Raw genomic sequence first — 27,809 nt, forward strand, 5'->3', positions numbered from 1 at the left:
CCATTGCATCCCTCCATCCTCGCCCCTGCTGCCCCTAATCCCCGCCACATCCCGCCTCAATGGAAAGGGGTCCAGCAGCATCCGGAGTTGCCCCTCCCGCCCCAACCCCTGCGTTTCCGAACTGCGTGCTTGGTGCGTCCTCGCAATCCATAATAAAGCCAATCTTCCTTTCGCTCTAGGCTTTTCTTTTTCCTCTCGCGTCCAATCCGCCCGCCGTCCGTCCATTGTGGCAGCGCCACCGGTTATCCGTCATTTTTGGTAACATTCGTACCTGCCTCGAACGGCGCTGAGTGAGGTCCAGTGGTCGTAGAAAGGGGTGTTTTTTCCCCTCGAAGAATCAAGTCAATGTAAAGGCATTCAGGATTTTTTTCTTTGCGTGCGCGTCTTTTGAATTGAATTTCTGGTTTGTCAATTAATTTCAAGAGTGAACAAAATGAGATGTACAAGTATTTTATCAGCATCCTATTCTAAGCAAACCTAAATTAACCTAAAGCAACCTAAATTAAGTTTACGGAGTTGAGATCGATCGAGAATACTGAAGTGTTTTCATTTTTCAGGTAAATTTACTTTCTGACTCAACTTATCCAAACTGCTCGGCACCCACGTCTTTCCCTAATATTTTTCCTGGGGTATATTTCTTCAATCTGTGAAAAAACCGCCTTCCTTCTGAGTGTGGGAAGTTAACAAATCCCTTTTAAACGAAGATAACTTTAGCATCGGAGTCTCCACAATGGAAAAAATGGGTTCAGACAAAATATTGTTTTTATTTTATATTATGGCTTATTACATATTCGCTGACAATACTGACTCATACTCATTTCTGGTGGATATATCGATTACAGAGTTTCATTACCATGGAGTTTAATCTACTCGCTTTTTCTTGTCTTCGTTCGCCTTACGTGGCGTTAATCCCATTAATATCATTTTTCCTATCTACCTCTTTCTTCTCCTCCCTTTTCCACCCCAAAGTTTATCCAGGCCTTCCTTCCTCCACCACCCTATATTCTCTTCTCATTTCGCCTTAATACCCGTGATTAGGGTGATCTGGCCGAGTTGTGACCGCTGTCCCTGATCCGTACAAGAAGGAATTGCCCCGAACCAGATGAGCTCCGTGGTGGAGTGGCTGCTGTCGGAGGATAGGACGGTGGTACGACGAGAAAGGAAAAATTAATGAGATAAAAGGAGCGGCATTTTGGGCGGGGAGAGGAGAGGGGAGGGAGTCGTCGAGAGTGCGGCTAATGAAGGTCGGGGAAAGGTGGGCCATCCGTTTGATGGGACCGGATTCAGTCTCTCATCGCAAAATTAGCAATTCGCACAAATGCCTTAATCGGCGAAGGAAGTGATGCGTGCCAGCGAAGATAATTGAAATTCATGGATTCCTAGCATATAAATTTGGTTACCAAGGATGATAAATGAAAGTGATGATTGAGGGATAAACTTCTTTCGGTGAACATCGTTGAAAGTCAGCAGTCTTGCCTCTCTTCGTGTAAGAAATGATATTCATGCATCACTTTTGGTATCTTAATTTCAACCATCAAAATTCTACTGCGCAATATAAAAATTACTCCTCTTTATCAATCCAAGGTTACTTTAGGTCACTGAATAAACATTTTCGATATTCGTCTCATTCTTAGCATGTGTACTTGGCACTAATATCACGTTTTTGACTGAAAAACTTGCGGTTTTACTCTAGTCCAATTGACATATTGCTGAAATAATCTTTTCCTCTCCCGTTAATAGGATGCAAGGTGACTCAACATGCTTCTTTTTATTCTTCGTTTGTTTTTACTGTTAGTTACTGCGAGCAGTTTATCCTTCTCATTAGTGCCTCACGTTTTCATACTCTATCTAATGAGGTGCAATAGGAATATAAGTTTCCCTAAGTACTTCATAGTATGTATCGTCATCATTGGTCAACAATCCTAAGATTGGTTTGACGCAGCTCTCTACTCAATACTCCTATGAGCTTATATTTTCATAGCTGCGTAATACTCCTCTTTCACATCCTTCTTGTACACGTATGTATACCACGTTATAAAATGCGTTTTTCCTAAACTCTGAGTATTCAAACTGAATTACATCTTCCCCTCCATCCAAAACCTCATACCTTTCCACGTAAAATAGCATCAATTGTGCCTTAATCTAACCAAAAATCTATTTAATTATTTTTGACGGTCATATTTTCTATTTGATTAAATGTTCTATCAATTAATACTGAGTATTTCTGCTGCATGAGCATTGTCATTAATTCCTATATAAGAAGGATAACTACACTAAAATTTGACGCACGGGTTGTAACATAACGAAGCGTTCCATTTTACTCCTTTGGAGGCCATAAATGTCTCATGGGTTTTCGTAGTTCACCTGACTTCACACCAGATTTATAGTGGATGTAACTGCACTAAGTTCTGGCGGAGAGATAGAGTGCTATGTAATGGATTCGCGTTTGGGCGTGATGGAAGAGCAAGCGCACGTTGAAAGAGAGAATCTGCGATTGGGGAGCAGTACGAAGGATTTATTCGGGACGTATCAGTGCGACGCAGGTATTTGAGAATCAATGGAGGCTTATGACGCCTATCGACGAAGCAGTGAGTGAGAGCAATACGGGAACGTAGTCCTTGCGCCCTGTGGATTGGGTGTAGCGTGAGGCGTAAATGGAGGGTTGACAACCATCAAAGAAATTAAAATCGAAATTTCCGGATTTTCATATCTTTGTCCAGATAGAAGTGCGATACATAATCGAAAGTTATTTGCGAAAAATTTACAATTGCGTTTTGATTTGTTATATTTCGAAGAATTATAGTGAATTGATGTTATCATTTCTCTAAAGCTAACACATCATTTGGTTTGATGCCTTAGATTTAATGTTAGTCTCGGCTTCCGGGCGTTCCTCCGCGTTGAGTTGTCCATAGGCGACGACAATTTCTCCAGCCATCCTGCTGGTGTCTTCAGGTCAGATGTGACTTCTGACTGACCAGAAGACGATCTAACGATTTGATCGTTGGATTATTCTTCCTCATAGAATGATCCTCCAAAATCGTTAGAACATTAATAGCTTTGATTGGTTTCGCTATTTAGTGGGCCTTCTTCGCTTCTATGGCGTTGAAGCGTTTTCCCCGTCCCATCCCTTCCGAACCTATCCCTTCCCAGAGGCGTCGATGGGCTCCTATCGCGGCGGCGCCTCTTTCCTTTTTCCTTCTTCTCCAGCCTCTCCCCGGGTGATCGGGCGTATAAGCTACGGGCTTGATTCCCGGCCCAGATGTGTTGTACCCCTGAAGGATTCGCCTTGAACCCTCAAACCATTTGACCTGAAGACGCCAGCCTAAGGCCTGGTCAGTCATAAATCACTTCTGACCTGAAGACGCGAGCAGGGTGGCTGGAGAGGCTGTCGACAACTCAACGCGGAGGAACGCCCGAAAGCTGAGACAAATATGGAGGAACGCCGCGGAAACCTTATATCTAACTTAGATTGAATACCTATATGTTTGATACCCTCGCCAATGGCCTACAGTCGCCATGTTGCTTATAGTTACCTTTGTGCTAGTTAGTTGTGACTGTCCTTCCCCTCAGCCCATCCCAACCCGAATAGTATTGCATGCACAAGCACTCTTGGTGTTAGTGTATAGAAGATACTTAAATATTTCGCTTCCTTTGATTCCTTCCTACCTTTGAAAAATTCCTCGGATTTTTTGTCGAAAATCTTCTCTTGAATCTCCTTTAGGAAAATATTTTCATAATGGCGTATGTTTCCGAGTCGCTGAATCTTAAAAAAGACACCTACAGCTTTTTTTCTTTTTAAATTAAAAGGCCCAAAATGTTTTCATTTCCCTGTTCGCGGTCAAGCGGTGTACAAGCTGGCAACCCATGGTCTACTTGGCAGTGTGTGCGGAGTGAGATGGGAGTGAAGGGGTTGGGTTGGCGTAAGGGTTTTCAGGGTCAGGGGAAGTGGGGTGTGCGAGCGGGGGTGGTCGCGTACATTTGTGTCGAGAGGAGAACAAAACGGGGGGAAATTCTCCGACCATTCGATCACGCACGTACATTTCGTCCGCATTTGAATTTCAACGGGCGCGTCTCCCGGCGCGCACGACGTTATAAATGGATTCGACACGCTGGGTGCCCCGCTCACATTCGCCGGCCGCTTTTGTCCCGTCTACTCCATTTTTCTTCCCTTACTGTTAAATCCCCGATATTTTTTTTTGTCGAGGCTCCCGGCTCTCGTCGTGAATTCTGTGTTCTTCGTTTTGGAATGCATTTATTCGCCCTATTTTGTTTTTTTTTTCCTCGATCTGCGGCTGTCCGTAGCAGCGAAACAGCTTAGCACTATAACGCAGGATGCTATTCAGAGGTTAATGAACCGACACTCTTGACGTACTTACTCAAAAGACCGTTTTAAATTAAAAAATTCAAAAATTTTTGTGGCATGATGAAACTCCAATGCTATAAGTTAAAATGCGACGAAATGGATTAAATGTAATACCAGTTATTTTCGCAATAGCTGACTCAAGAATTCAATCGAGTTTCCAGGAATAAGTAATAACGGTTGGTTTGAAAGCTCTAAAACACTACCTTGCACTTTAACATCTAGATTTTCGTCATTCAATAGTAATAAAAATGAATTTTTTTATTTCTCGTACACATTCTGAGAGAAGTTTCTTATCAAAGATTCATTTATGCAGAAAATCATTGGAGAGCGAAAATATTTAGGCATCAAAATTCCATAGAGAATATTATTTTTTCAAAATCATATTTTTTCCCGCCGTATAATGAAATTTGATCCATCTGATGTCACGTTCGTTATTCTCTTATTCTGAAACCCAATTAAAAGCCATAACGAGGTCTAGTGGATGAAACCCTTCAAAATGAATATCCCATCCAAATGTAACCCCATCTTCATCATACGGAACCTCAAAATATGTGGCCTGCCAACCCTTGTTATGTGTGTCAAATTATAATGTTCAATGTTTTGAAGTTATTCAATATTTCTCCCAAAAAATGCTTAGAATGTTCTCATGTCATGAAAACCTAATCAGCTCTCAAACGTTGTTTTTTTGCTATTTCCATAGGAATGACCAAGAATGATTTTTCATGCTATCAGGTTCTATAAGACAGAAATTGGCTTTTTATTACAAGCAACGTTAATTGATTTCATTGATGTAACTAATTATTTAATAGAAGAAGATTAGGTAGTTGTTGGCGAGGTATATCTGCCCTGTAAAGCCCCTGGAGGTTTTTCCCAGATTTTCACGAAAATCTTCAAAAACTAACCTTTGTTCTGGAAGAATTTGTGGATATTTTCTCTTTCGTTTCGCTCTCGTCGCAATGTGTAGTTTATGGACGAACAGACCACGTTGCGCCCATTACTTTGGATATTTAAAATAGAACAGGAAAGATATTTGTCTTGAAGAATTACCATTGAAATATAATTTTAAATGAAAATATTACAAAAGAGAATTATCAAATGAATACGAGTAGAAGCTCCATCGATTTCTGCTGTAAACATGGCTTTCAATCGTCTGTTTTCGTTAACGCTGATTCAAGGTGTCCAATCTTCTAAATTATCTTGATGCCAGGATACTGCACGGCGTATATTGTAAATTTACGATGATTTATTTTAGATTTACCAGCATATTGTAAATTATCTTCATGAATGACAATAGGAAAGAATGTCTGCGGTAGGTGGACTTATAGCAATTTTCACCTCCTTCAACCGATTTGACAACGGTGTTCATGCATCAAAAATAAATAAAATTACATGCATGCAAACAATTTGTTGGATCATCTCAGTCAATTTTGTACAATATATTTCAGAAACGTTTCATTATAATCATGATTACTAATAGAAAGATTGGCAGCTACCAGAAGGATTATATGCAACACCAAATTTCGAGTTGCATCAGCATTGACTAAATCAGTTGACTGCATCGCCTGCTAGATTCATTCATCTGAAACACAACATCTTTTCTATTACGTCATTGATAAAATTCGGTAATGTACGTAATTGTGTTGACCTTTAGTACTTGATAAAATTTCAATGACTAAAAATGGGCGACTATTTTTAGATATCCTATTGTTTTAAAGCAAAAACGTGTATGGTAGCAGCAGAGAAATCAGGGGTGAAGGATTACGGAATTAGGTGCTACAGAAGAATGATGAGAATCAAATGGATCGACATAGTTATTAATGAGCAAGTCCATCAGAAGAGTGAGAGAGAGAAGTAAAGCTTCATGAAAAACTTGAAAAGAAGACGGAACAACCTAACCTATCTTGAGACATGACAAGGCAATCGTCGAGGGACAAGTAAATGGCAAGAATGGAAAAGGAAGTCCACGAAAAAAATATATGGAACAGGCGAAGACGGATAGGAAAGAGAAGAATGAACTTATGTATGAAAATTTAGCGGAAAGGAAAATTGAGCGAAGAGCTGCGTAAAACCAATCCTAGGGTTGTTCACCATTAATGATGATGATGAATACAAATACTGTCCAAATTCTTCTGGGTTTTTGACCAGGTTTAAATGTTACACGATATAAGTCTTTAACTAAATAACATAATTTTATGCGGTAGAAAATTTCCTGTATGTGAAGGTACTTGTTATAGACTCTATACTAGATATATGTGAAGAGAAGGTTCAAGAGAAATTCTGCTGTGTAAGTCACCCAAGTTTTGCTGCGAACTTGTTAAATATCATGAATTTAAATCATGAGGAACTGTCACTGAACGTGATTGGCTGACATTTTCTGTCGTTATTGAAAGCATGAATGGAAGTTCGTTGGATATACTATTTTGGACCTGTTCCGAATGCAATTATCGTTGAAACCCTTTTGGTGGGACTTAGTTCTCAATTTAGTGAGGAAATAACGGGAAAAGTAATCATTTGCTTTCTAACCTTTTCCACGAGGAGTTTCATTATCCCCTGAGTGCTATGTAATGGAAGTCCATCTCAAGGAAGACAGAACAATGCATTTGCACGACAAATAAAGCATATTCTCCTCAGGTTATTTTTTTCTTCGGAGAATTGTCTCAGAATTTCTGGTCATGACAGGCCTTTAATCTGGCAAACGGTCTTTGGAGAAAATTATTAAGAAATAGTAAGACTGGAACCGAATGATTCCAGATTTTTTATATTTATTCCAGATTTATTTTAGATTCCGTCCTTGTCCAAGCTACTAGAATGCCTTGTTCTACTGTGAGTTAAACAGTAAATTAAAAGGTATCATGTATTACTCACTTTTTTATATTGATAACATCATATTGGTATGACCTTCAGGTCAAAATATTTTCCGATTAATAAGATTGTTTTCTTTACTCTTGATTATAATGGGAATTAAGTTTTAGTTGATGAAGACGAGAAACACTGAATAGCATTCACTGTCACTGAAAATTGCGAGAATATATTTCAAAATAACTATTTTAATTTCAGCCCTAATGATAACATTTCAATTAATGTAATGTGGCTTCCACACTTAAGCAATCTCTAGCGTTTTTACTTTCCGGGTAATAATTACTTTTCGCCGAAGCTTCACCATATATGATGGGGAGTGCTCTGCCTCGTAGTGCGTAAATCAAAACTTAATTCTTATTTTCTAGGAACTTAAACGTAGAATTGCTCGAGAATATATCAGTAACCCTTCGTAGTTTCATTCTTCTTAGAAGAAAAATAATCACCGTAGTAATTACAGTATATGCCTGCCCTTTTCCGTGATTCGCTCTAGAAAGAAAACTTAGGAAAAATTCGCGCTACAGTTCACTCTGCTTGATTAAGAAATTAAGGATCTTTGATTGGTCTAAGTAATTGAAATTCTCTCTCTAATTGCATTGAACTATGAATTGTTTCCTGATTGTGTTTAATAATTATTTTACTTGATAATTTCTAGCGTTTTAAGTACCAATAGGCCAAACATTTACCCATTAAATTATTTTTCTTAAATGCTTTTCGGACGACATACAACTCAAAATAGTTGAGTAAATGCGTTAAATACACTTTAGGCATGGCAAAAAATTTTATTTCTGAATCGTCCTTGTACATGACACTGATCACGCGGTTTACACCCGGGAAAGATTCGTCCATTTAATGTTACTGAAAGTCTCCTCAACAATTTAAAAGTCTTTTTTTGTGTGTGGAGGGATAAATAGGAATTAGCCATTTATTTATTTGTAGATTTTCAATTCGGGGCACACGAATATTGTAAACATTTAATGTGATCTGTATGAATGCATGAATGGATGCACAGTCTGAGTCTCCGAACCAGCCAACTCTATGTAATACCTTTATTTACTATATTTTCCTGAATTGATAACGAATAAGTCTACTGCATGTAGTGGTATTCCATACTGTGGTTCATTAAAATATTTCCATGGCCTAAAAGCATTATAAAATACTGGAAGAAATTTTTCATTATTATTTGAAAGAATGTTACATCAAGATTTCAAATAATTGCATCAATTAAATATCCTGGATTTCCAAATCACTGAGCATATACTTTTATACCCGCTGAGAGTCACATCAGACCATATAATCAAGAGTCTTCACTGCATAAGTTTTTCTGGAAGAAAATATTTTAATATAAGACAAGGTCTCAGGCTTTACTTTGTGGAACTGCTTCATCATATCATAAAATAAAATTACTTTGTTCTATTCAACACTTTATTTTCAATAGTATGACCCGGGCTTCTGCATCTCATGCTATCATCAGGTGATAGTATGATAGCGATAGCACCTGATGATAGCATCAAATGCAGAAACCCAGGTCGTACTATTTAAAATAAAGTGTGGAATAGAACAAAGTAATTTTATTTTATTCGAAAATATTTTAAAGAATTGGTATCACCTTCAAGCGCAAGAGACCTTTTGGTAATTCTGGAGAAAAATAAAAATGAAAGTGTTCCGTAGTATTCGTGAGCTGTAAATTTAAGTTCCTCCAATGCGAATAATTGTACGCAAACTTAATGCTTTCAACTGAAGTGTCATTTTGATGTAAACAATTGTGCGATATAATATTTATTGGAGCACCTTATTATTCAAAAGGCATGCAAAAGAATTGATGACAGGTAATACTCGTCATGCATATCCTATCGTCATCGCTAATAATTTTCTGCCTCATTAAAGTCATCATCACTAAGCCATTGTAGTTATCAGCCAATGCTTCGCAAATAGCGTGTACCCTGCCTTTATCTTTCATTGTCTTATCTCATGCACAAAATTGATCAGATAATAAGTAATTAACCTCACGATTATAAGTCTAGAAACGATAGTTATAATCGCACAAACGTACTTTTACGCACGTGCATAAACGTACTATTATGCACGTAATGGTTTGGCGTCTATCCAAATTTGCTTAAGATAATTAATACTATTGTTCTTTACAATGTCCGCGTTAAACGTGTCGATACGTTTCGGCTCTATGCTGACAGAAATTTAGTTTTGTCCAATCAAACTTTGTATATACCGTCCTTGCGTCACGCGTGTGAGTGACGTAAAGGCATTGCGATCCTTAAACATTGCCAGTGAGAACCTTATTTACGCAGAATTTGTTCTTTTAAATATTAAGATTGGTCTTCTCAAATCTCCTTCCTTTCTTTAGGCTGTGCTCTTTCCATTTCACTCGCATGTGTGCATAGTTTAGTGTGGGAAACGCTATAGGGTAGTTCGACACTGCTTCCTCACAAATTAGACAAGGGATTCGACGGTTGCTTATCTCATGTAAGATTGAAGATGCTCCACTGCCCATCAAGGCGAGGGGGGCTCGTTGACATTAGCCGAGCGAAGGTCTTGGCTGAATTAGAAGGAGAAAATGTGACTTAATTGTCAGCGAGGGCAAAGGGAAGGTTGCCCTTTGTCAAGGACAGCGCTGTGAACGGGGGCAAGGGCATGATGAGAGGGAGTCTGATTGCCTCGTATCCAAGAGAGGGAGGGGGTGCTTAACGAGGGATTAGAGCTGAGGGACAGTTTTCTTACGCTAGGAGTAGGGATCACTAATATTTCGTTCAATTAAAAAATACTTTATCGAAATGCCAATGCAAATATTGAAAACCAAAATTTCAACGGTAGCATCGGACGCCTCCACAATATATACTTACAGTTTCATTTTTCCATTGTAGTGAAAGTGTTCACTTCATTAATCCTATCATATATTCTTCGATTTTCAATTGTTCGAAAGCAAGTGGTTTATTTCTACAGTCCTCTCATTGATTAATTTTCCAATTTTACCGATCCCACTCATGAATTTCTTTCATTATTTCCTTTCACGTTTAACTTGCTGCCAATCCAGTCACACTGCGTCAAAAGAGAAGTTGTATCTTTTTGTGCGAATGCCTACATATTCAAAAATTTTCGATTCATTTCATCTAGGTGCCTTTTAATATTCAGCTATAACATCCAATCTATTTCTAATTTGCGAATCTCGCGCATCGATGGCTTTTTAAATTCGGTTTGTAACATCTTTCTCAATTTCACCCACCCACCCTCGGAGGTTCTTTTTCCAATAAATTTCTTATTTTCTCCTATTCTTAATGGCCTCCAATTGCTAATTTCTTCCTCCTTTAACATTCAATGATTGTCTTTTGAAATTCAAGGATAACAATCCTGTAAGTTCAGAAGAGAAATTCTTGTAAAGAATATTCTGTCCATGAAGCAATTTACATGTCTCAAAAGCAAAGTTATCTTTGGTGTAATGGCTTTCACAAAATTTCATGATGCCCTTAATGATGTGCACACTTCCAAATATGGAATCTCTTTTTAGGCGCGGATAAATGTTTTAACAATTTTTACGTGTTATTAACATCTTTATTTTCTTTATATCTCGGGCACTAATATGGATAAATAACGCGAAACCATTTAGAATTTTTGAGGTAAAAATGGAATCTTTAGCACAAAAATTTGAAGGTTTTTTTTCATAAATTTGTTACAGGGTTTGTCCGGAAAGTAATAGGACTGAGTCGATTAAAAAAAAATTATTGAGCCAATCGTTACAATTCTTTAAAAACTTTCAAAATAGGCTCCTTCTGCGTTGATACATTGCTGCCAGCGCAATTTCCAAGCATTGAAGGCGTCAAGGAAGACATTCTCCGGAATAGCCTTGAGAGCCGAGGTGCATGCTGCTTGGATCCCCTCTATCGTCTCAAAATGCTTGCCTTTCATCGGCCATTTCAGGCAAGGAAACAAAAAAATGTCCGGGGGGGGGGGGGGGCACATCTGGGCTGTAGGGCAGTTGCAGAAGCGTTGGGATGCCGGCCTTGGTTAGGTAGCTGTTCACAAGAAAGGCGATGTGAGCCGCAATTTCTGGTCGTCAGTGAGCACTTTTGGGACCAACCTCGCGCACACCTTGCGCATGCTCAAATGCTCTGTCACAATGTCATGAACCACAGATTTTGATAAATTTAACATCTGGCTGATTAAACGAATACTTAGTCGACGGTCTAAGTTCAAAACTTTGCGCACACGAGTCACATTGTCGGTGTTTGTCGAAGTCGCAGGTCTTCCAGCACGGTCTTCATCAGCGACCTCTTCCCGGACCTCCAAAAAGGCCTGGTGCCACCGAAACACACCACTTCTTGCTAAATCAACATCTGGGTAAGCCTGCTTGATCATATCAAACGTCTCTGTCGCAGATTTATCGAGTTTCACACAGAATTTAATCGCGTACCTCTGCTCTAACGAACGCTGCATTTTTGGCTTGCACCACTCACAGAAACAAGTCGGGCAAAAATGTCTGTCCTGACTCTCCAGGTGCTCGGAGACAAAAGACCAGCCGCTCGTTCGTTAGCTATGAACACCCTCTACCGAATCCAGTCGGTGCGCGCACGCTCCGAAGTACAGTCGCGGCGGAAGAAAATCAGTCCTATTACTTTCCGGACAAACCCTGTACAAAGTAGTTGTAAAAGAGGCATTCCGAGTGGTCCAGTAATCTGTTCAAAATTACATATGTCGTAATGATGATCGTAAAAACTGTGTTCTGCGTATTTGTTGGCTAGATATATAGTTATACGCCAGTTTATGGTTACAAATTTTAATGGAACAATCCTTAACTGAGTTCTCAAGAATTGCGTATTTACTTCGATGAGCTACTAATTACATCTAGCGCGACTGTTATAGCCTGTAACTTCGAGTACTGGCAAGCTGGCATGTTAGTAATAAGATAATATCACATAGGTCTAGGCTCTTTAACGGAGAGTTTAAATGGATACCTTGAAGACTCATAATGAATAAGGTATCACTTAAATACAACAGTTTTGGGTGTATGAGCCTGAAATTGCAGCATCCAACGTTTTCTTGCGGAAACATATCAGATACGCCCAGTTGCGCCAGGTGTCACAAATCATAGCTCTAATATTAAAGTCTCTCAATAGCCATTCAATGTGTTTTAGTCATTCCTCGGCTGCTCGGTGTTCTTTATCTCTTAGAACCTTTAGAGATGAAATGGCCTCTTCCTTATCTTTTTAAGCTGGTGCAGAGAAGTTGCCGAGGATCAATTCAGCAAAGAATAACATATTATTGATAGAGGTGTTTGCGTGTTGCTTTACTGTGAACTTCCGCTATTCTTAATCTTCCGCAGCCGTACGCAATGGTGTAAAATTTGGAAGTCGGGTCGAGATGTACATCTTTCCCTTTCGCCCGCTATCCTAATTTTAGGTGATATTAGTGGAAAGTGATTAGAGGGAAATCGAATTCCTATACATATATCCGTTTCTTGTGTGGGCGTTTTCCTGCAGTGGGTTTTTTCCAATAAGGACGGCAGTCATTATCCTTAGGTTTTTCCCACGTTTGCTAACATCTTTTTTCACTTGGTAAATGGTAACTCTTTTAACTTATAATTTTATTTGTTGATTAAAAATGGAACTTCTATGTCTCTTTATTTAATTTCTCTGCATGTTATTTCATGAGCAACTTCATTATGTATTTAACTGCATATATTTCAGCAGGAATATTTCTCGGGTTTCCCACCGGGTGTCGTATCGGGTTGTAGTTCCCAACGTTTCCATGACTAAGTCCGTCATCGTCATCAGGGGTTAATTGGGACTTTCTAGTCCCAATCTCGCCCAATAAAGACTTATTATTATTATTCGGAAATAAATCGCCCTTATTTTATCGATTCTGTCGGTCCTGGAAATAAATTTAGGTTATCAGAGGATATTCTCATATAATACGGTATAGTTTTGGGTCATTTTATCCAGGGCTTTTAGAAAGAAATGGTGCGTAATTAAAATGTAGGTATATTTAGATCTTTTACGCATGATAAACTATTAGTTGAGAATGAGAAACTCGAAGAATATAACTAAGGAATTTTCTGCAAAGGATGAAGTCTAAGGGTTTTTATTCCGTTAACTCCAGCCATGAGTGTTTTTTTATAATGAGTCTGAAAGGAATAATATGGTATGTTGCGACCCAATGAGGAAAGACGTACCCAACCACACTGACATGGAGAATGAAAACCTACGCATGCAGCCCAAGTAGAAGTGCATTCGAAATCCTGTTAGCGTGGGCCAGGGCTAAGCCGCGCCTGGGAAGTTGGTGAGCGCATGAATTGAGTCATTTTCCAGGGGTGGTGGCTAACTCAGGGGAAGACAGAGAACAGACCGCGATGCTGCATTGGCGCACAATTCACCGAAAGGCGCGTCGGCTGGAAGACAAGGGGTGGCGCCTAAATTGGTGCGCTCACTGCTCCCGTTGCCACAAATCCTGCCGTGACCAAGGAAGCAAACTACGCTGGGAAATTTCTAAAAAAAATGGAGTAAAATGATATTTAAAAAACACGGTTTTCCATAAACAGCATGTAATGCGCCAAAAAGTAAATAATAAGATTTTTATCACACGAAAAATAAAGCGTAAATAAAATGTGCTGATTAGTTTTATTAGAATTGAGTTTGGAAGAAGGTGAGGAAAGGCGCGGTTGCACAATAAGAGTTGCTGACCGGAGAGTAGACAGCTAGTGGACCTGTGTACTAGCATGACCGTAGCTCGACTCGCCTCGCCCGGTGACACAAGTTCGAGATGCTGGCGTGAAAGTAGACACTTACTGCACGTGTGCACTCGCATCGTTTCAGCGGCGTTTCGAACCCAACTCCATGCGAATGTGTTCAATCGAGGCTTTGCGCAAATGTCTCTTCTTAAAACTAGGATTCAAGCAATCCCATTTCCAAGCAATTCCATTTCCAAAACTTTCAAATCTGAATTGCAGTTGGTTATATTGACTAGTGTCTATTCTGAATACCTGAAAGATCTCAGGGTGATAGCGTTGGTTTTATACAAGTAATTAGTCAAGAAATTAAGATGAAATACGACCGCATGACCACAAAATACCACAGTAATAAATAAAAAGTTAAGGGGAGAAAAATGATATAAAAATTAGCGTATTCACAGCATTAAATTATGAGTGCTAATTCCCAAAAAGTTAAATTCTGTTTAAAAAGTTAATTAAGTTTACCAACCTACCTCATTTAGAAAGGAGTTGAAGGATTTACACAAATAAAACCAAGGCACGCACTTTAAATGTGAGTAGTTTCGCTCTCAGAGAAATGAGTGAATTCAGATGAGGAAATTAAAGCTCTAACTGCTCTCCATTGTGGAAAAAATAGTAAAAAAACAGGGAATTTATGCCCTTCAAATAACAACTATAGGATCGCCTGAGCAAGAAATAAATTTTTAGGTTTTTCCGTAACTGCTTCAGCTCGCACATTTGGGAACACGCACCGAAGTTTGCAACGGACATACTGTTATCAATGATAACAAATAGTAAGTTTCTCAAAATTCCATGCAATTCCATCAGATAAAATTTAAGACCACATTTATTTGGAAAATGGTAATATATTGTAGTTTACACTCGCCAAAAATGTTTTTGAGCGAATAAGGTAAGAAAAAAATAAGGCGAGTACATGCACTGTTGAAATAGCCGAGAAAATTATCTCCCGCAGTCCTCACTGTGCACCGCAACCGCGCTAATGAAACCGACAGTTGGCTGTGCAGCATGTTCTGGACACTGTTTCAAGCACATGAACGGATATTTATTTCCATTAAACGTGCATTTCTTGGGCATGCGCGAGGCAGACCCTCTGTCTCCGTTTTGGAAAGCATTGTCTCAGGCAAAATTTATGTCTCGTAAAAATGCTACCGTCGGTTCGATGTGGCAAGAGGAAAAATCCTTTTATCAAAATTACTATTTTCTTTTTATAATTTTATTTATTTCGATACCACCGAAAACAGCTCACATTGTCCTTTCACATTGGGGATTTCCACAAGATAACATTTACACATGCACGAACAACCATGCTCTGGGTAGGAGGAAATCTATCCTGGCGGGATTATATACAACCCACGACCTTTTATTTGGCTGGCGAGGACTTTACCCCACCACCTCCGAGGCCGACAAATATGTGAAATACATGGGTGGACTGTCAGGTTCACCATAAAGACATGGCCGTTATAGGGGCCGATGACTGAGTAAATTTTATTACACGCGAGTGTTATTGAGTAATCCTTTCTCACATTTATTAACCTTCACAATGAGCACTGAGGAAGTACTTGATATCTTATCGAACGTTGTCACTCACTCGCGAATGAGGATGTAAGATTTGCTTGCAGGGGTTGCAAGGGTAATGTTTTCGTTCAAACAGAATGTGTGCTCGAATATTAAATAATTTTTAAAATATAACGAGCAATTCATTTTTAATTCAATCTTAGATTTTAGGTATTAATCATAAATGTAAAATAAATCTATTTAAATAAATGCATTCCAGCATATCCAATCATAAATTGTTTTTTGGCGACCCATCCCAGCTTAACATTTTTGTAAAATAAATATTTTATATGGAACATCGCCAGTTAATTCGTATTCATTTAAGCATGAATAAAATATATAAATATGTGTTTTCCAGTTTGTTTTTGAACATTATTAACCAATAGCAGTCACATATAAAAACAGAATGAAATTGATCCTTCTGTGTGTGCAACCACTAACCATTGAAAGTAACAATTCTTGCTACAAATCACAAATTTAGAAGAGTTCCTAAAATCCCTGTCATTTAATTCTACTCGTTCAATTTCTGAATTCTATGAATAGATGGTGGAACTTGAAGAACTTACAACTCAGGTGAAAAATTCATATTGGCTAAAATTTTTGGGTATCAAATTCATTTCCATTGATGAAATCTATCGAATATCTGTGTATTTAAAGATGAAGGCGTGGGCATCTCGAAATTAATAAAGCCTTTATAAGGAAAGTTGTGAAATGGCACATTTGAAAAGAAGGAGAATTCATTATATGAATAGCGATAGTTCTTCGATTGTTCATTGACCCTGACATGTCACATTTCCGCCTTTGCGTTGTATAATGGAGTATTGAGTAGCCCTACTTGGACTCTCCTTGATAAAAACTCCTATTTAATTAATGGTATTTACCATAGAAGTTCCTTTTATAGAAGTTTCGTAATAATTAAATTATCTTCCTGCAAAATATTTCAGTACCTTCACCTTAAATAATTCTTGAGGTTTCCCTTATCGTTTAATACTCCATTTATAAAATTCCATTTACGCTCCAACAGAATTTTATATCCATTTCTGCGGATTTTTTTCTATAATTAGAGGTATTTAATCTATAATATACACATTTACGCCTGTATTAAGTCCTTTTCATCAATACACGTTCATTAGAATATTAATTTTGAATTAGTTACCGAGAAGTTAATCTTTTCCTAAATTTCCCTAACTAAGTTACGATTTTCATATTTTTTAACTAACTCATTTATCCATTTCCTTTCATTTTAACTATGCTCCTGTGTTATTTCTTCATCATGCTAATGAAAGCATAGTCCCCAAGATTTATATAAGAAAGTTTCAGGAGGATACCTTACATGGAAAAAACGGAAAATTTTCTCTTCATGAAATATGCAGTAAACTTTGAACTGAATATGTTTTAATTTCATTGATACCCTTCTATAAATTATGTATTGTAACTATCAGTAGTTTTTCGAACACATTCTAACTGTTATTTCTGTAATTTAAGCCTGATTTGAAAATTTGTTACAAATACGGCAGCTGTGAAAAGAGGTAGCTATTAAATACCACTTGAGAATTAGGTATATGTAAATTTTCAAGGAAGTTATCCCATACCTACCCTTTTCATATTTGGACAATAATGATCGACGCTTTTAACGACCTAATCGGATTTTCAGAGAATTAATGTCGAAATCAGAGTTTTTTCAGAGTTTACATAACTTTTGAAAATAATTCTCTTTCAATTTTTCGGCGACAACTATAATATTCTTTCTTGCACAATTTATATGCTGAAGTATAGAAGGTGATCCCCCTGATTATGGAGGAAATATTTTTTATTGATCCTGCGTAAAAATGAAGGACGCTACCTTACGTAATTGAAGGTTAATCTTCTCTGTGTAGCACATGACTGTGTGATTTGGGGAAGTAGGATATGGCTTGAATTTCGGAAATTTCAGTTAAAATACTACGTATGGAGCGTATTTATTGATGGGGTGGAATCATGGGTAAAGAAAAGAATCTTGGAACGAGAATGATGCATTTGAATTGTGGGTACGAAGTCAGCCAGCAGGAAGAGAAATGAAGAGATCCCGAGGAACGGTATAGCTCAGGAAATCGTTTGACGTGACATATAGAAATTAGGAGAATTATTACTTCCACTTCCTAAGGCATGAGGAAATGCTATAAAGGTTAGATATAGTTAATAAAGATATATGGAGAGATGCAAACTAAGATTTTTGTTGAGCTGAAGACAGGAGATGAAATAGAAGCATTGAAGTGCCGAGATTTGTTGAGGTGACAGACGAAAGAGAACGCTCTGGACTTACTGAGTGGCAGAGGGGTTAATTTTAATGCGTTGCATGCTACACACAGAATATTATTTACAGATTCGAGTCTCGAATACTCTGTATCCATTTTAAATATCAACGTAATGTAGAGAAAATTAGACTTGTAACTAACCATTACAGAATTAAAAGGATTTCATGTTTTTCAAGACAAAGACGTTTCAGGATATACTAAGGGAGTGTTCTGAGGAGGTAGTTGAAATTCGCGTCGGTAGTTAAAAAAATATAGATGGACTTTCCATGATTTTCAACATGTTGGAGTGGAGGTAAATGGATAAGAAAAAGTAGGAGCAGAGAAAAAGCAAAGACGAACTGCTAGTAATAGTGGGCGTGAAGCGGAAACTTTTAATGGTGAAAAGCAGGAGACAAAAGGCTTGGTGAGAGGGAATCGTGGAGGGTATGATAAAAATCGTTTTGAGGGAAAAATTATGGTTACGCGGGGAAGAAAATAGAATAAAATAGAAGTCATGAGTAGAATGAAAGGAAAAAGGATTTATTGTGACTAGAAGTGGAAAGTCCAATCTGGGAAGGGATGGAGGAGACTCGCAAAATTCTCCATGTAAAGCTACATTTACCAGTATAACTCCCATAATATCGATGCCACTTAACTGTAGGCACATGCATGATTGAAGTTCCACCTAGTAACATCTGAAAAAGTCAAAGAGCACCCAGTGACGATGATGAAAAATGACACGCTAGTTAGAAGCGGTTGATTGCCATCTGTATTTCAATGTCAAATGCTTCGTGCCGAGCAAATTAGCGCCGCTCCGCGCACAAGTCCGCCGGCGAGGCGTCCATCAAAGAGGAGATGATGATGCACACGCGGGACTCACCTGTTGAACCGGGGAAGCCTGTTGGGCGTCGCCGGGCGCCAAGTGGCCGAGCAGCAGAACGGCCAAGACGACGGAGGGGGCGAGGCCCCAACGGCGACCCTTGCCTCCGCCGCCACCGCTACACCCTTCCCACATGTCCGCTGCGCGACCCTGCTGACCACTGGTGGGACCCTCCGAAGGGAGCTCTAACGGGGAGGACGCTGGTGCCTTCGCAAGGGAAAGGCTTTCGTGACGAGTGTCAAGGAGAGGAGACAGCAAGAGGCAGATTGCAATCCCTTTGAGATTCGACGGAGGTGAAGTTGATTCAAACTCCTTCAAGAGTTGAGGGTTGAAATAGTTTAGGGGGTGCTAAGTGGAAGTTTTGGAAAAACAGGGAACTTTTCCTTTCTAAGTCTATCCAGCGACTTAACTCTCGCTCCGCAACCCAAACAGATGTCTCGCTATTCGCGCCCGGAGGCGTCCGCGGGCAAAAGTTTTCCCGTTAGCGGTGACGGTGGGATGTCTGCGGTGCGCAGGGTCCGAACTCGACGGTCGCCTCTCCAAACTGCGATCTCCTCTGGGAATCCCGGCGATATTTATGAGAAGAGTGCACCTCTCCTGCGTGGGCGTCCCCGCTGTCCCCCTTTGTACGCGCGCGTTGTCTTCTCTGTGCGTGTGTTTTATTGTGTGTGTGTGGGATTGTGTGAATGTGTGGTGTGGAAGAGAAAGAGTGAGAGAATTGAGGTGCGGCAATGCGAGGGTGCCGGGCGAGTCGCGCACCCGCTGTCGGAGAAGTGAGCGCGGAGTGTACGCCGAGTGCCGTGTGGCGGCGGAAGGCGCGGCGGGGGCGGGTTTCGGGGTGCGGGAGGTGGGGGCGAGTCGGAGGCGCGGGAGTGGCCGCTCCGTGGCGCCAGCGGCCTGGCGCGCAGAAGGGGTGGCACCCCCTGCCACCAACCCACGCACTCCACCCACGCCCCCCTCTCCCCTCGATAGCAACCCCCCCAGATCCTAACATCTTTTCCCTCTCTTTCCGACGAAATCTTTTCTTGCTCTCCACCCCCATCCACGGAAAACACGGCCGAACTCCACGGTCCGTCGTGCGGAATGAGGTTAAGCCCTAAAAAAGTGCACTTGGTTCTGCGTGGGATAATCGAGCAGACCGCGTCTTCATCACTTTGGCCGTGGTCACCCTCACAGCCGTCCTCCAGAGGCGTTCCTGACGGTCCACAGAGTTTCCCAACTCTGGTCAGCTGTAACATTTTACCGTGGCGGTGCGGATTTTAGGGGATGACTGTGATCTTTTTTGCGGCGAACCTTTACGAAGCCATCCGCAAGTTTGAAAATTTCGGTGGAAAAAATCAGTGCAGTTGTGGGTAACATCGTTTAGGTCCTTCGCCATCTAATCTTCGGTTATTCCTGAGCTCCAACGCAATTTTAAATCTTTACACAGGTTTAATGTCAGCCTTTTTCATCTCATTAATTTTCCCAAGTACTCAGGAATGAGGTTGTTTGCGCTACATTTTAAAATCGAATATTTTTAAAATTAAAATACATTTCTGCACTGAACAGGCAACAGACTCCAATGTTTGATATTTTCTCGAGACTGATTTTATATATTTTTCATTCTCAAACCTAAGTGGAACTGCACTCCACAGTGCACATTTCTCAGCTACCTTATGACAGTGGATGGCCAGAAGTGTGGATAACAACTCCTTTTCCCAATTTCATCAAAGCTCTACAAGGGAGAAGAGCAACTAAGTTTTACTCATTAAATCATCTCCTGCGAAATCGAGTGATTCTGCGGGAATGCGTCAAAGCGAACGAACACTCGACTGTAGGTATGTTACGCTCTTTTATTACTGTCTCGCTCCTCACATGGGATTACCAGGAGGACTAATTGGTGATACCTCTAGCTTGTATTTTCGAGTGTCCGATTTGAGTATTAAACATCTGAGGTTAATAGAAGTTTACGAATGCATTTTGGGTTGGGAGATACAACTATTCTAAGGCTGGGTTTCAAACATTTTGGCTCAGGTTTTACCTACAGGACGAGAACAGAAACTTGCGGTCCACGAACCTATGGATAACTTAATGCACACGAATCATCTGTCTATAATCTACCAGAAACAAGATATCAAACGAAAAGCCATTTTTAGATAAAAACACTGGAAATGTGACCAAAAGTGTTTATGATATTCCGAATGTTTTTTTACTCATTTAAAAGAGGAGGAAAATGGTGGAGACACCCTCTGAAAATATCTGTCGTGCTGTAGTAATTTTCACTAAGGTGTACCTACTTAGGTGTTTGTTGTCATGGGGAAGTAACCCAATCTGTAAATGAACCATTCCTCCCACTTTATTTTTTGTCCTCCAACAATCAATTTAGCATCTTTTTCTACAGTTTTATAAAATCTCCTACCTTTAATTTTTCCGGAGCTGTAACCCTCTAAGCGTCATTTTTTCAATTTTTTTTTAAATTTTATTTTCCACTATCCTGCTTTCTTGGTAAAAATATAGGCTCGCAAATACATGAAATGGGCGTAAAAAGTTTTGCCACGACAGTACCTATTCTATTGGCTGATACTTAGTTGGAATATATAAAAAAATATATGTACTGTATATGTGACAATGTGTATTTACCGCTGAAAATCCAATAATAAATTAATATTTAGCCACTCCCTTACTCTACTTTTCCACTGCTTCTTAAGTTAGAAAAAACTCCAGTAGACTCTTTTTATTACAAGTGACACACAAAAAGTTATTTTTAGGTCAAAACGCGTCATATGGTGACCCTTGGGGCTGAATAGGAGGTCTCTAGGGAAACTTAAAGGAATGAGGATATTCTGCATTAGTAGGAAAACAAGAGATCCCTCAAATGCTCGCACAAAGGTATTACTCTGATCCCAAGGCTATCTATTGGCAAGGAAGATAGGGAAAAATAAGAGGCAAGCACATTGGTACAATTATCCCAAAGCAATAATCACTACTGCATAAATGATGGGGGAAAGACATTAATGCAACGCAAAGAATGAATCTCTCTTTTTGTCCTTCTTGGGCTTTTTATCCCAAGTAGTCTGCCCTTTACTTTTCACGGCCCTTCGCCTATTAACCGTGATCTGACGCAGACCTGTTGGACTTTTACAGCATGTCCTCTGCTCCTTGACGTATGAGTACGTTTATGGGTCACTTTCATTAATAGAATTAATGCTAATGGTGTGTCGCCCCTGAGCAACGATTTGCACTCAGGCCCTGCCATCAACTTTTTTCTGACGGAAATTATTCTTGTTTTATGCAGTTAATTGTGAAGATACTAATTAGGTTGCTTTTATATTTTTTCCGGTGAGTAATTTAGAAAAAAAATTTGGTCCAATGACTTCACACGGTCGATTTTTTTTATGTTGAAGAGCAATGAAATATATTTCGCGGTATGTTTTTGCGTGAAAAATGATTAGAGAGCGGAATTCGACTCATTTTTGTCGTGTTTTCATTTTTATATACTGTATATATGAAGTGTGTGATTATTTAACTCTGTTCTGTGATTTGATTGATTAAAAGAGCGATTGAAACTCACCTTTCTTGTGAAAAACTGGTTTCTAAATCAAAATATTTACTCGAAGGGCAAATGAGATGAAGGAAAAGATGTTCCAGTGAGCTTAAGAAGCATTTAAATAAGTTGGAAGCATTAGTGAAATAATTAATTAATAAATAAAAACCCCAAGTCACATAGCATGTGACGTCAGGCAGAGCAAGCACTACAATCAAGGAATAGTGTAATAGTGAAATACAAATAAAAGTCACAGATCATTGAGTGAAAGGGATTTAATGAAGAGGAAAGAGTGTCGAGAAAAAGTCTCGTAAGAGCTTAAAATTAGTATTCGCCAGAAGTTACGAGTCGGGCAGTCAGGGAGATCGAGGGAAAGTGGAAAGATAAGAGGGGAATAATCGACCTCCTTTAGACCCTGAGAGTTCTGTAAAAAAATCTCCATCTTAAAGCCAACTAACTTGAATGCAATGTGTAATATAACGTACACAAAAATTTGAAATTGAACTATAAAATAAAAATATCGGTTTCAATTTCAATTGATTAAATTAAAGGAATAAAAAATATGAAAGGAAGTAAGGAGGAGACCCTCCTGTAATATTTGCCGTGCAGTAGAAATTTTCGCTCAGGTGTCAAATAGGGACAAATAAGACGCAAAGACAGTGGTGCAATTATCCCAGGCAATAATCACCGCCATAAAAATGGCAGGCGAAAGACAATTATGCAACTCAATGAAGGAATCTATCTTTTCGTTCTTCTTTGACTTTTTTTCCCCCAATTTTCGTGTCCTTTAACTTTTATAGCCCTTTGCAGTAAAGAAGATAAAGATTCATCACGAAAATATCAAGTTCATTCAAAAGATCCTTGAGATTATTATGTGAAGACTATTAAACCGCGATTTTAATAGCCGCTGCTGAAGGTTAATTAAGTATAAGCTCTGAGTGCCGATGCTTACATGAAGGTGAAGGACGATTAGGATGTTGGGGAAAGTATCGTTATTTTTGTCATCAGAAAGTTACGCCTTATAATTTATTGGTTTCACATAGCTAATACTGTATAAACTGGTGGACTGTGGGAGACGTAAAACTAAGAATATGTGGAAGTGGAAGTAGCTATTTACGAACTGACGGAGGTGATCCTTGAAGATATAATGTAAAGACTGTAAAAATCTAGTTTTTCATAACTTTTGCTGTGGAAAATCAATGATCGACGGATACATTTTGTTTCGTCATAACTTAACGTGGAGGTCAATCAAGAAAGTTTAACGCTTGAGTAGGTATAGCGCACGGTTTAGGAGAGTTAGAGTCTATTTTAAGGGAGTCTGTTTATAAAAAATATTATACGACAAGGAGGGGCGTGACTTGGGTCCACGAGTACCTAATAGTGAGCCAAACAAAAATTATGCCCAGAGATAATGAAAGGCCTGTGCCATTCATACTATTCATGTGAAATGCTCGCTAGTTATCAGAAATCTGAAAGGAGTGTTTTACGAGTCCTCTCTTTGCACTAAAAAGCTGGCATTTGGCCAGAGGTTTCATCAAGAAAATATTGAACCCATTCAAAAGATCCTTGAGAATATTATGTGAAGACTGCAAAACCGCGATTTTAATAACAGCCGTTGGTGGCTAACTAGGTGTTGATGATGAGTGCTAATGTCTTCGTGAATGTGAATTTTTATCCTGTAAGGAGATAGGAGAGAGTATCGTCATTTTTGTAACTATAAGGTTAAACCTAATAATGTATAACCTTCCCATTATTAATCTTATTCATGCTAGTGAATAGTGAGGGGACGCAAAACTATAAGAAGATGGGGAGGCTGGAGTAGCTGTTTACGATCTGATGGAGTTGATTGGATAGATAAGCGTCTTAATTAAGACCTTTTGATGGTGTTATTTGCCGTTATTTCTTGAGTAGGTGGAGGAAATTGACTATAAAAGATCGATTAAGAAAACGCGTGGGTAAAGTAATACTTCTTTAATTAGCATTGTAGACATCCTCAAAGATAGAATCGAATGCATGAAACTCACTCGCCTGAAATGTATGCTTAGACTGGGGTGAGTTTTACCCTCTCTCATGCACCAAACTTTTTATTCGAAGAATAGACGTGGTAGGTGGAAGTACCTACTCAAATCTCCTCCCAGCATCCAAGTCATCTTCCATTCCTCCCTATCCAATTTTACAACCCTCATCCTAAAGCTCTGCACCAAGCTCTTCCTCTTCCGTAAGCTTGCAATTTGGTGGGTCTATTAAGAGTCATTTTTAGTAAGAAGTGAACCTATTCTGATTAATTTTGAATTTCTTTTTCCTGTGTTGGCTTAAAGACAAGATTGGCAGTGGAAAATTGATATGGCAACTAATGGTCATCATCAAATGTCATGAGAGATGATAGTCTGATGAAGACGATCATTGCAGGATTATCAGACTGGGCAAATGGCAAATGAATGCCTTTTGTCTATGCATAAATTAACATGCTATTCCACGAGCTCGTGTTATAGATGTGTGGTGGGGTGTACGCTGAAACACCACCTGTTCACAAAAAAAAAGAAAATGATGTATTCAGTCCCATTTGCGTTTATTAAAGTCCTCTGTTATTCGGGGTAAAAACGAATTCCCGTTTGGCAAAAAACCTGTCATAATTTATTGCTCCCGTCGGACCTAGAACCATAGTGATGTTCTGAGATAATATTCTACGTGTAGCATGTCAGGGAAAAAAATACGTCAGGTAACAGATTGAGTGAAAGAATAAGTTGTTTGAAAAATGTGTATGCTGATAATAAATATTAGGGGATCATAGAAGTTTAATGGGTACTTGGGTAGACTACTTGGCTGCTGATTGAAGGGTCTTCGCTTCAAATACCTGGTGAATCCTTCGAGCAAACTCGAAATGCGAGGTAGAACAGGAAAAGAAATTACCCCCATATGCTGAATGTTTAAAATTCAGATACCTGTCACTGATATTAGGGTGAGCTCAACCCTCACCTATGCATCTTTTACGTTGAATCACTGAGGAAATGAAGGTAATTTAAAGGAGAAGATTGTCGAATCAATATTAGGATTGATCCCCATGATGATGATCAGCTACCGTAATATATTTCTTGTATTTTATTTATTTTAATTACTTATACTTATATGTATTTATTTATGATGTCTCATTTTATTCTTGTACCACCGAAAACATTGGCCTTTTACATCTGAGTTTTTAACAAGTAACGATTTAGCATACCGAACATCCATGTCCTTGATAGGGGCAACCTATCCAGACGGGACTAGAACCCGCGACCTCTTATGTTGCAGGCAAGGACTTTACCCCGCCGCCACCGACGCCGACGAAAAGTTATATACATGCGCAGACAGTTTCATTAAAGACTAGTCAGCAGTGATCGTATGATGGGAGTCGCAGTTTTAGTCCCAAGTGCGACCCTTTTTCAGTCTATCGCCCGAATTTCCCCGAATCTCTTTCTTTTGACCCACCGCTCTCATTTCGTCTCTTCTCCATCAATTCTTCTTCTCCCCTTTTCCTCTGGTGGTGCTCTCGCCGGTGACCAGCAAAAAGGCGACCCTCCCTCTCTCCCTCCCCGTGTCTCTCTCGAGACTCACTCGCCACTCTGGGAATAAAAGAGCCGACGCCTTCACCCACTTCTCTTCCGTGTCACCGCGTTATTCTCAATTATTCTCCCTCCCCCCTTACCTCCTCCCTCCTTTGTGTGATCGCGACCCCCCTCCCCTCTCCCACTAATGCACCTCCTCGTTTACTCACCTGGCGTGAGGATCAAAAGGCAGACGGGGCAATATAAAATGCCGCAGATGTCAAATAGTTTGCACGGAACAGCCATTAGGCCGCTGTCGGACCTCGATCCAAGCGTGTTCATGTCCCTCACTCCCCCATCTCAACGTCTCCACTCAACGCCCACCTCTCTCTCCAACAACACTTCATCCATACCCTTTCTCCTCGCCAGCATCCACATCCTCCTGCCGCTCTCGCTATAAGGTGCTGGTCGCCCTCTAGAGTTCCTTCCACCATGGATAGTGTTCCCCTCAAGGTTCCTCTTCCTTTGCGCTTTCTTTGGCCAAGCTCTCGAGAGTCATATGAGTTTCCCGTTTCCTCTGTCGATGTAAGGGGCCGTATCATTCCCGCTCGGCCGGTCTCTTTTTTTCCTCATTGCTTGCTACTTGCTTAAGGTATGATATTGTCGTCGAACATGGAGAGTATATTGATGGCTAAGTTCTAACAACACGTATATCAAATTCGGCCGGTTTGAGACAGGTATCTTATACAAAGAGTTATAACATGAAAAAAATAAAATACAAGCAAAAAAACAACTCTTTGTGAGCAAATGAAAGCTTCTATTTCAGTTTTTATGAACTTTTGGTTTTAATTTCAGTGTACGAGTAAAAAAATAATCGTTTTTTTGTTCTCCTGAAAAGTTTCTATTTTTAAGATACGTGTTGTTAGAACTTAGCCATCGGTATGGAGCACACTATCTCAAAGTTTGCTGGAAACTCAAACGTTAATTGTTTATTGTAAAATCGCCCAAAATCTTTACTCAGTGTTAATATACTATTCAGTTAAATATTTAAATTTGGGATAAAATATTCATATATGAGGTACAAGTGTATGTTGATGCATTAATTGCTTTTTTAAGTTATGATTTGACCCTAGAACATAAAGAGTATATTGAGTTAACCTATCTTAAATTTTGCTGATACCTCAAATATGTATTTTTCAGTGTAAAATCGCCCAAAATATTTGCTTAGTGTTAATATATCATTCAATTAGCAATTTAAATTTGGGGTAAATTTTTCATTTGCGATGTACAAATATGTGTTGGATCGAGTTTAGAGTGTATATGTTTGAAGTTTCAAGATGATAGACTAAGTTTTGAAGAAGCAAAGTTTTAGGGTTAAAGGCAAAACATGAAAGATGCGTGATGCGTCCTATGACTGTGCCATTTTATGATACATAGATTGGACGATCATTATGCTGCTCACCCAAACAAATCGCAGAGAACGAAGCCTCCCAGCACAAAGCGATCGGTGCGCTGCTCCATGGAATGAAGCGGGAAAAGTTTTGTATTCAACGGTTAAAAATGATCATATTTGGGCTAAATCTAAAGGAAAGAGAACGTTTTATTGTAAATTAGGATGAAATAAATAACCGGAAGAAATTCAACTACTCGTTGCATATTAAAAGTCTTTTAATAAAGAAATGCAGATAATTTTTTTTCTTCTCATGTGTGGACTACCTGATATACGCATGTATAAATAGCTGGCGCGAACTCTCGACGTAGTTTGTTTAATATTTCGAGACCCTTCGATGGAATATGTTAGCGAAACAGTGAATTTTGCATGATTAAAAAACGTAATTACTAATTTCAGTGTATCTAGCCCTGTAAGAGAAGGAATATTTCCAGCCACACCCATTTCCAACTATAAAATTTCTCCAACTCCCAAGACGAAAAATTTGCTTGACCTGGAGGGTTAGTGACTTTTAATCGAACACAAGTGGATTATATTATTACTTCATTATTTAATTACTCAATATCACTCCAGGTAGGTGTTCTCACAACTCATTGCATATTAAAAGTCGCTTGCCCCGCGATGAATATCGTATTTTGAGGCAATTAATG

The 27,809-nt window shown here is 39.3% G+C and overlaps 1 protein-coding gene across 1 annotated transcript in view; it reads right to left on the reverse strand.

Moving 5' to 3' along the window:
* The window catches only part of LOC124170126 (corticotropin-releasing factor-binding protein), a 103,358-nt gene extending 83,891 nt beyond the window's left edge, over nt 1–19,467 (reverse strand). Inside the window, exon 1 of the mRNA XM_046548821.1 lies at nt 18,663–19,467. Coding sequence (XP_046404777.1) covers nt 18,663–18,797 — 135 coding nt within the window. The 5' untranslated portion in view covers nt 18,798–19,467. The remainder of the gene's footprint in view (nt 1–18,662) is intronic.
* Between the last annotated feature and the right edge of the window lie 8,342 nt (nt 19,468–27,809).

Source organism: Ischnura elegans, chromosome 1, assembly GCF_921293095.1.
Source record: "Ischnura elegans chromosome 1, ioIscEleg1.1, whole genome shotgun sequence".
Lineage (NCBI taxonomy): Eukaryota > Metazoa > Arthropoda > Insecta > Odonata > Coenagrionidae > Ischnura > Ischnura elegans.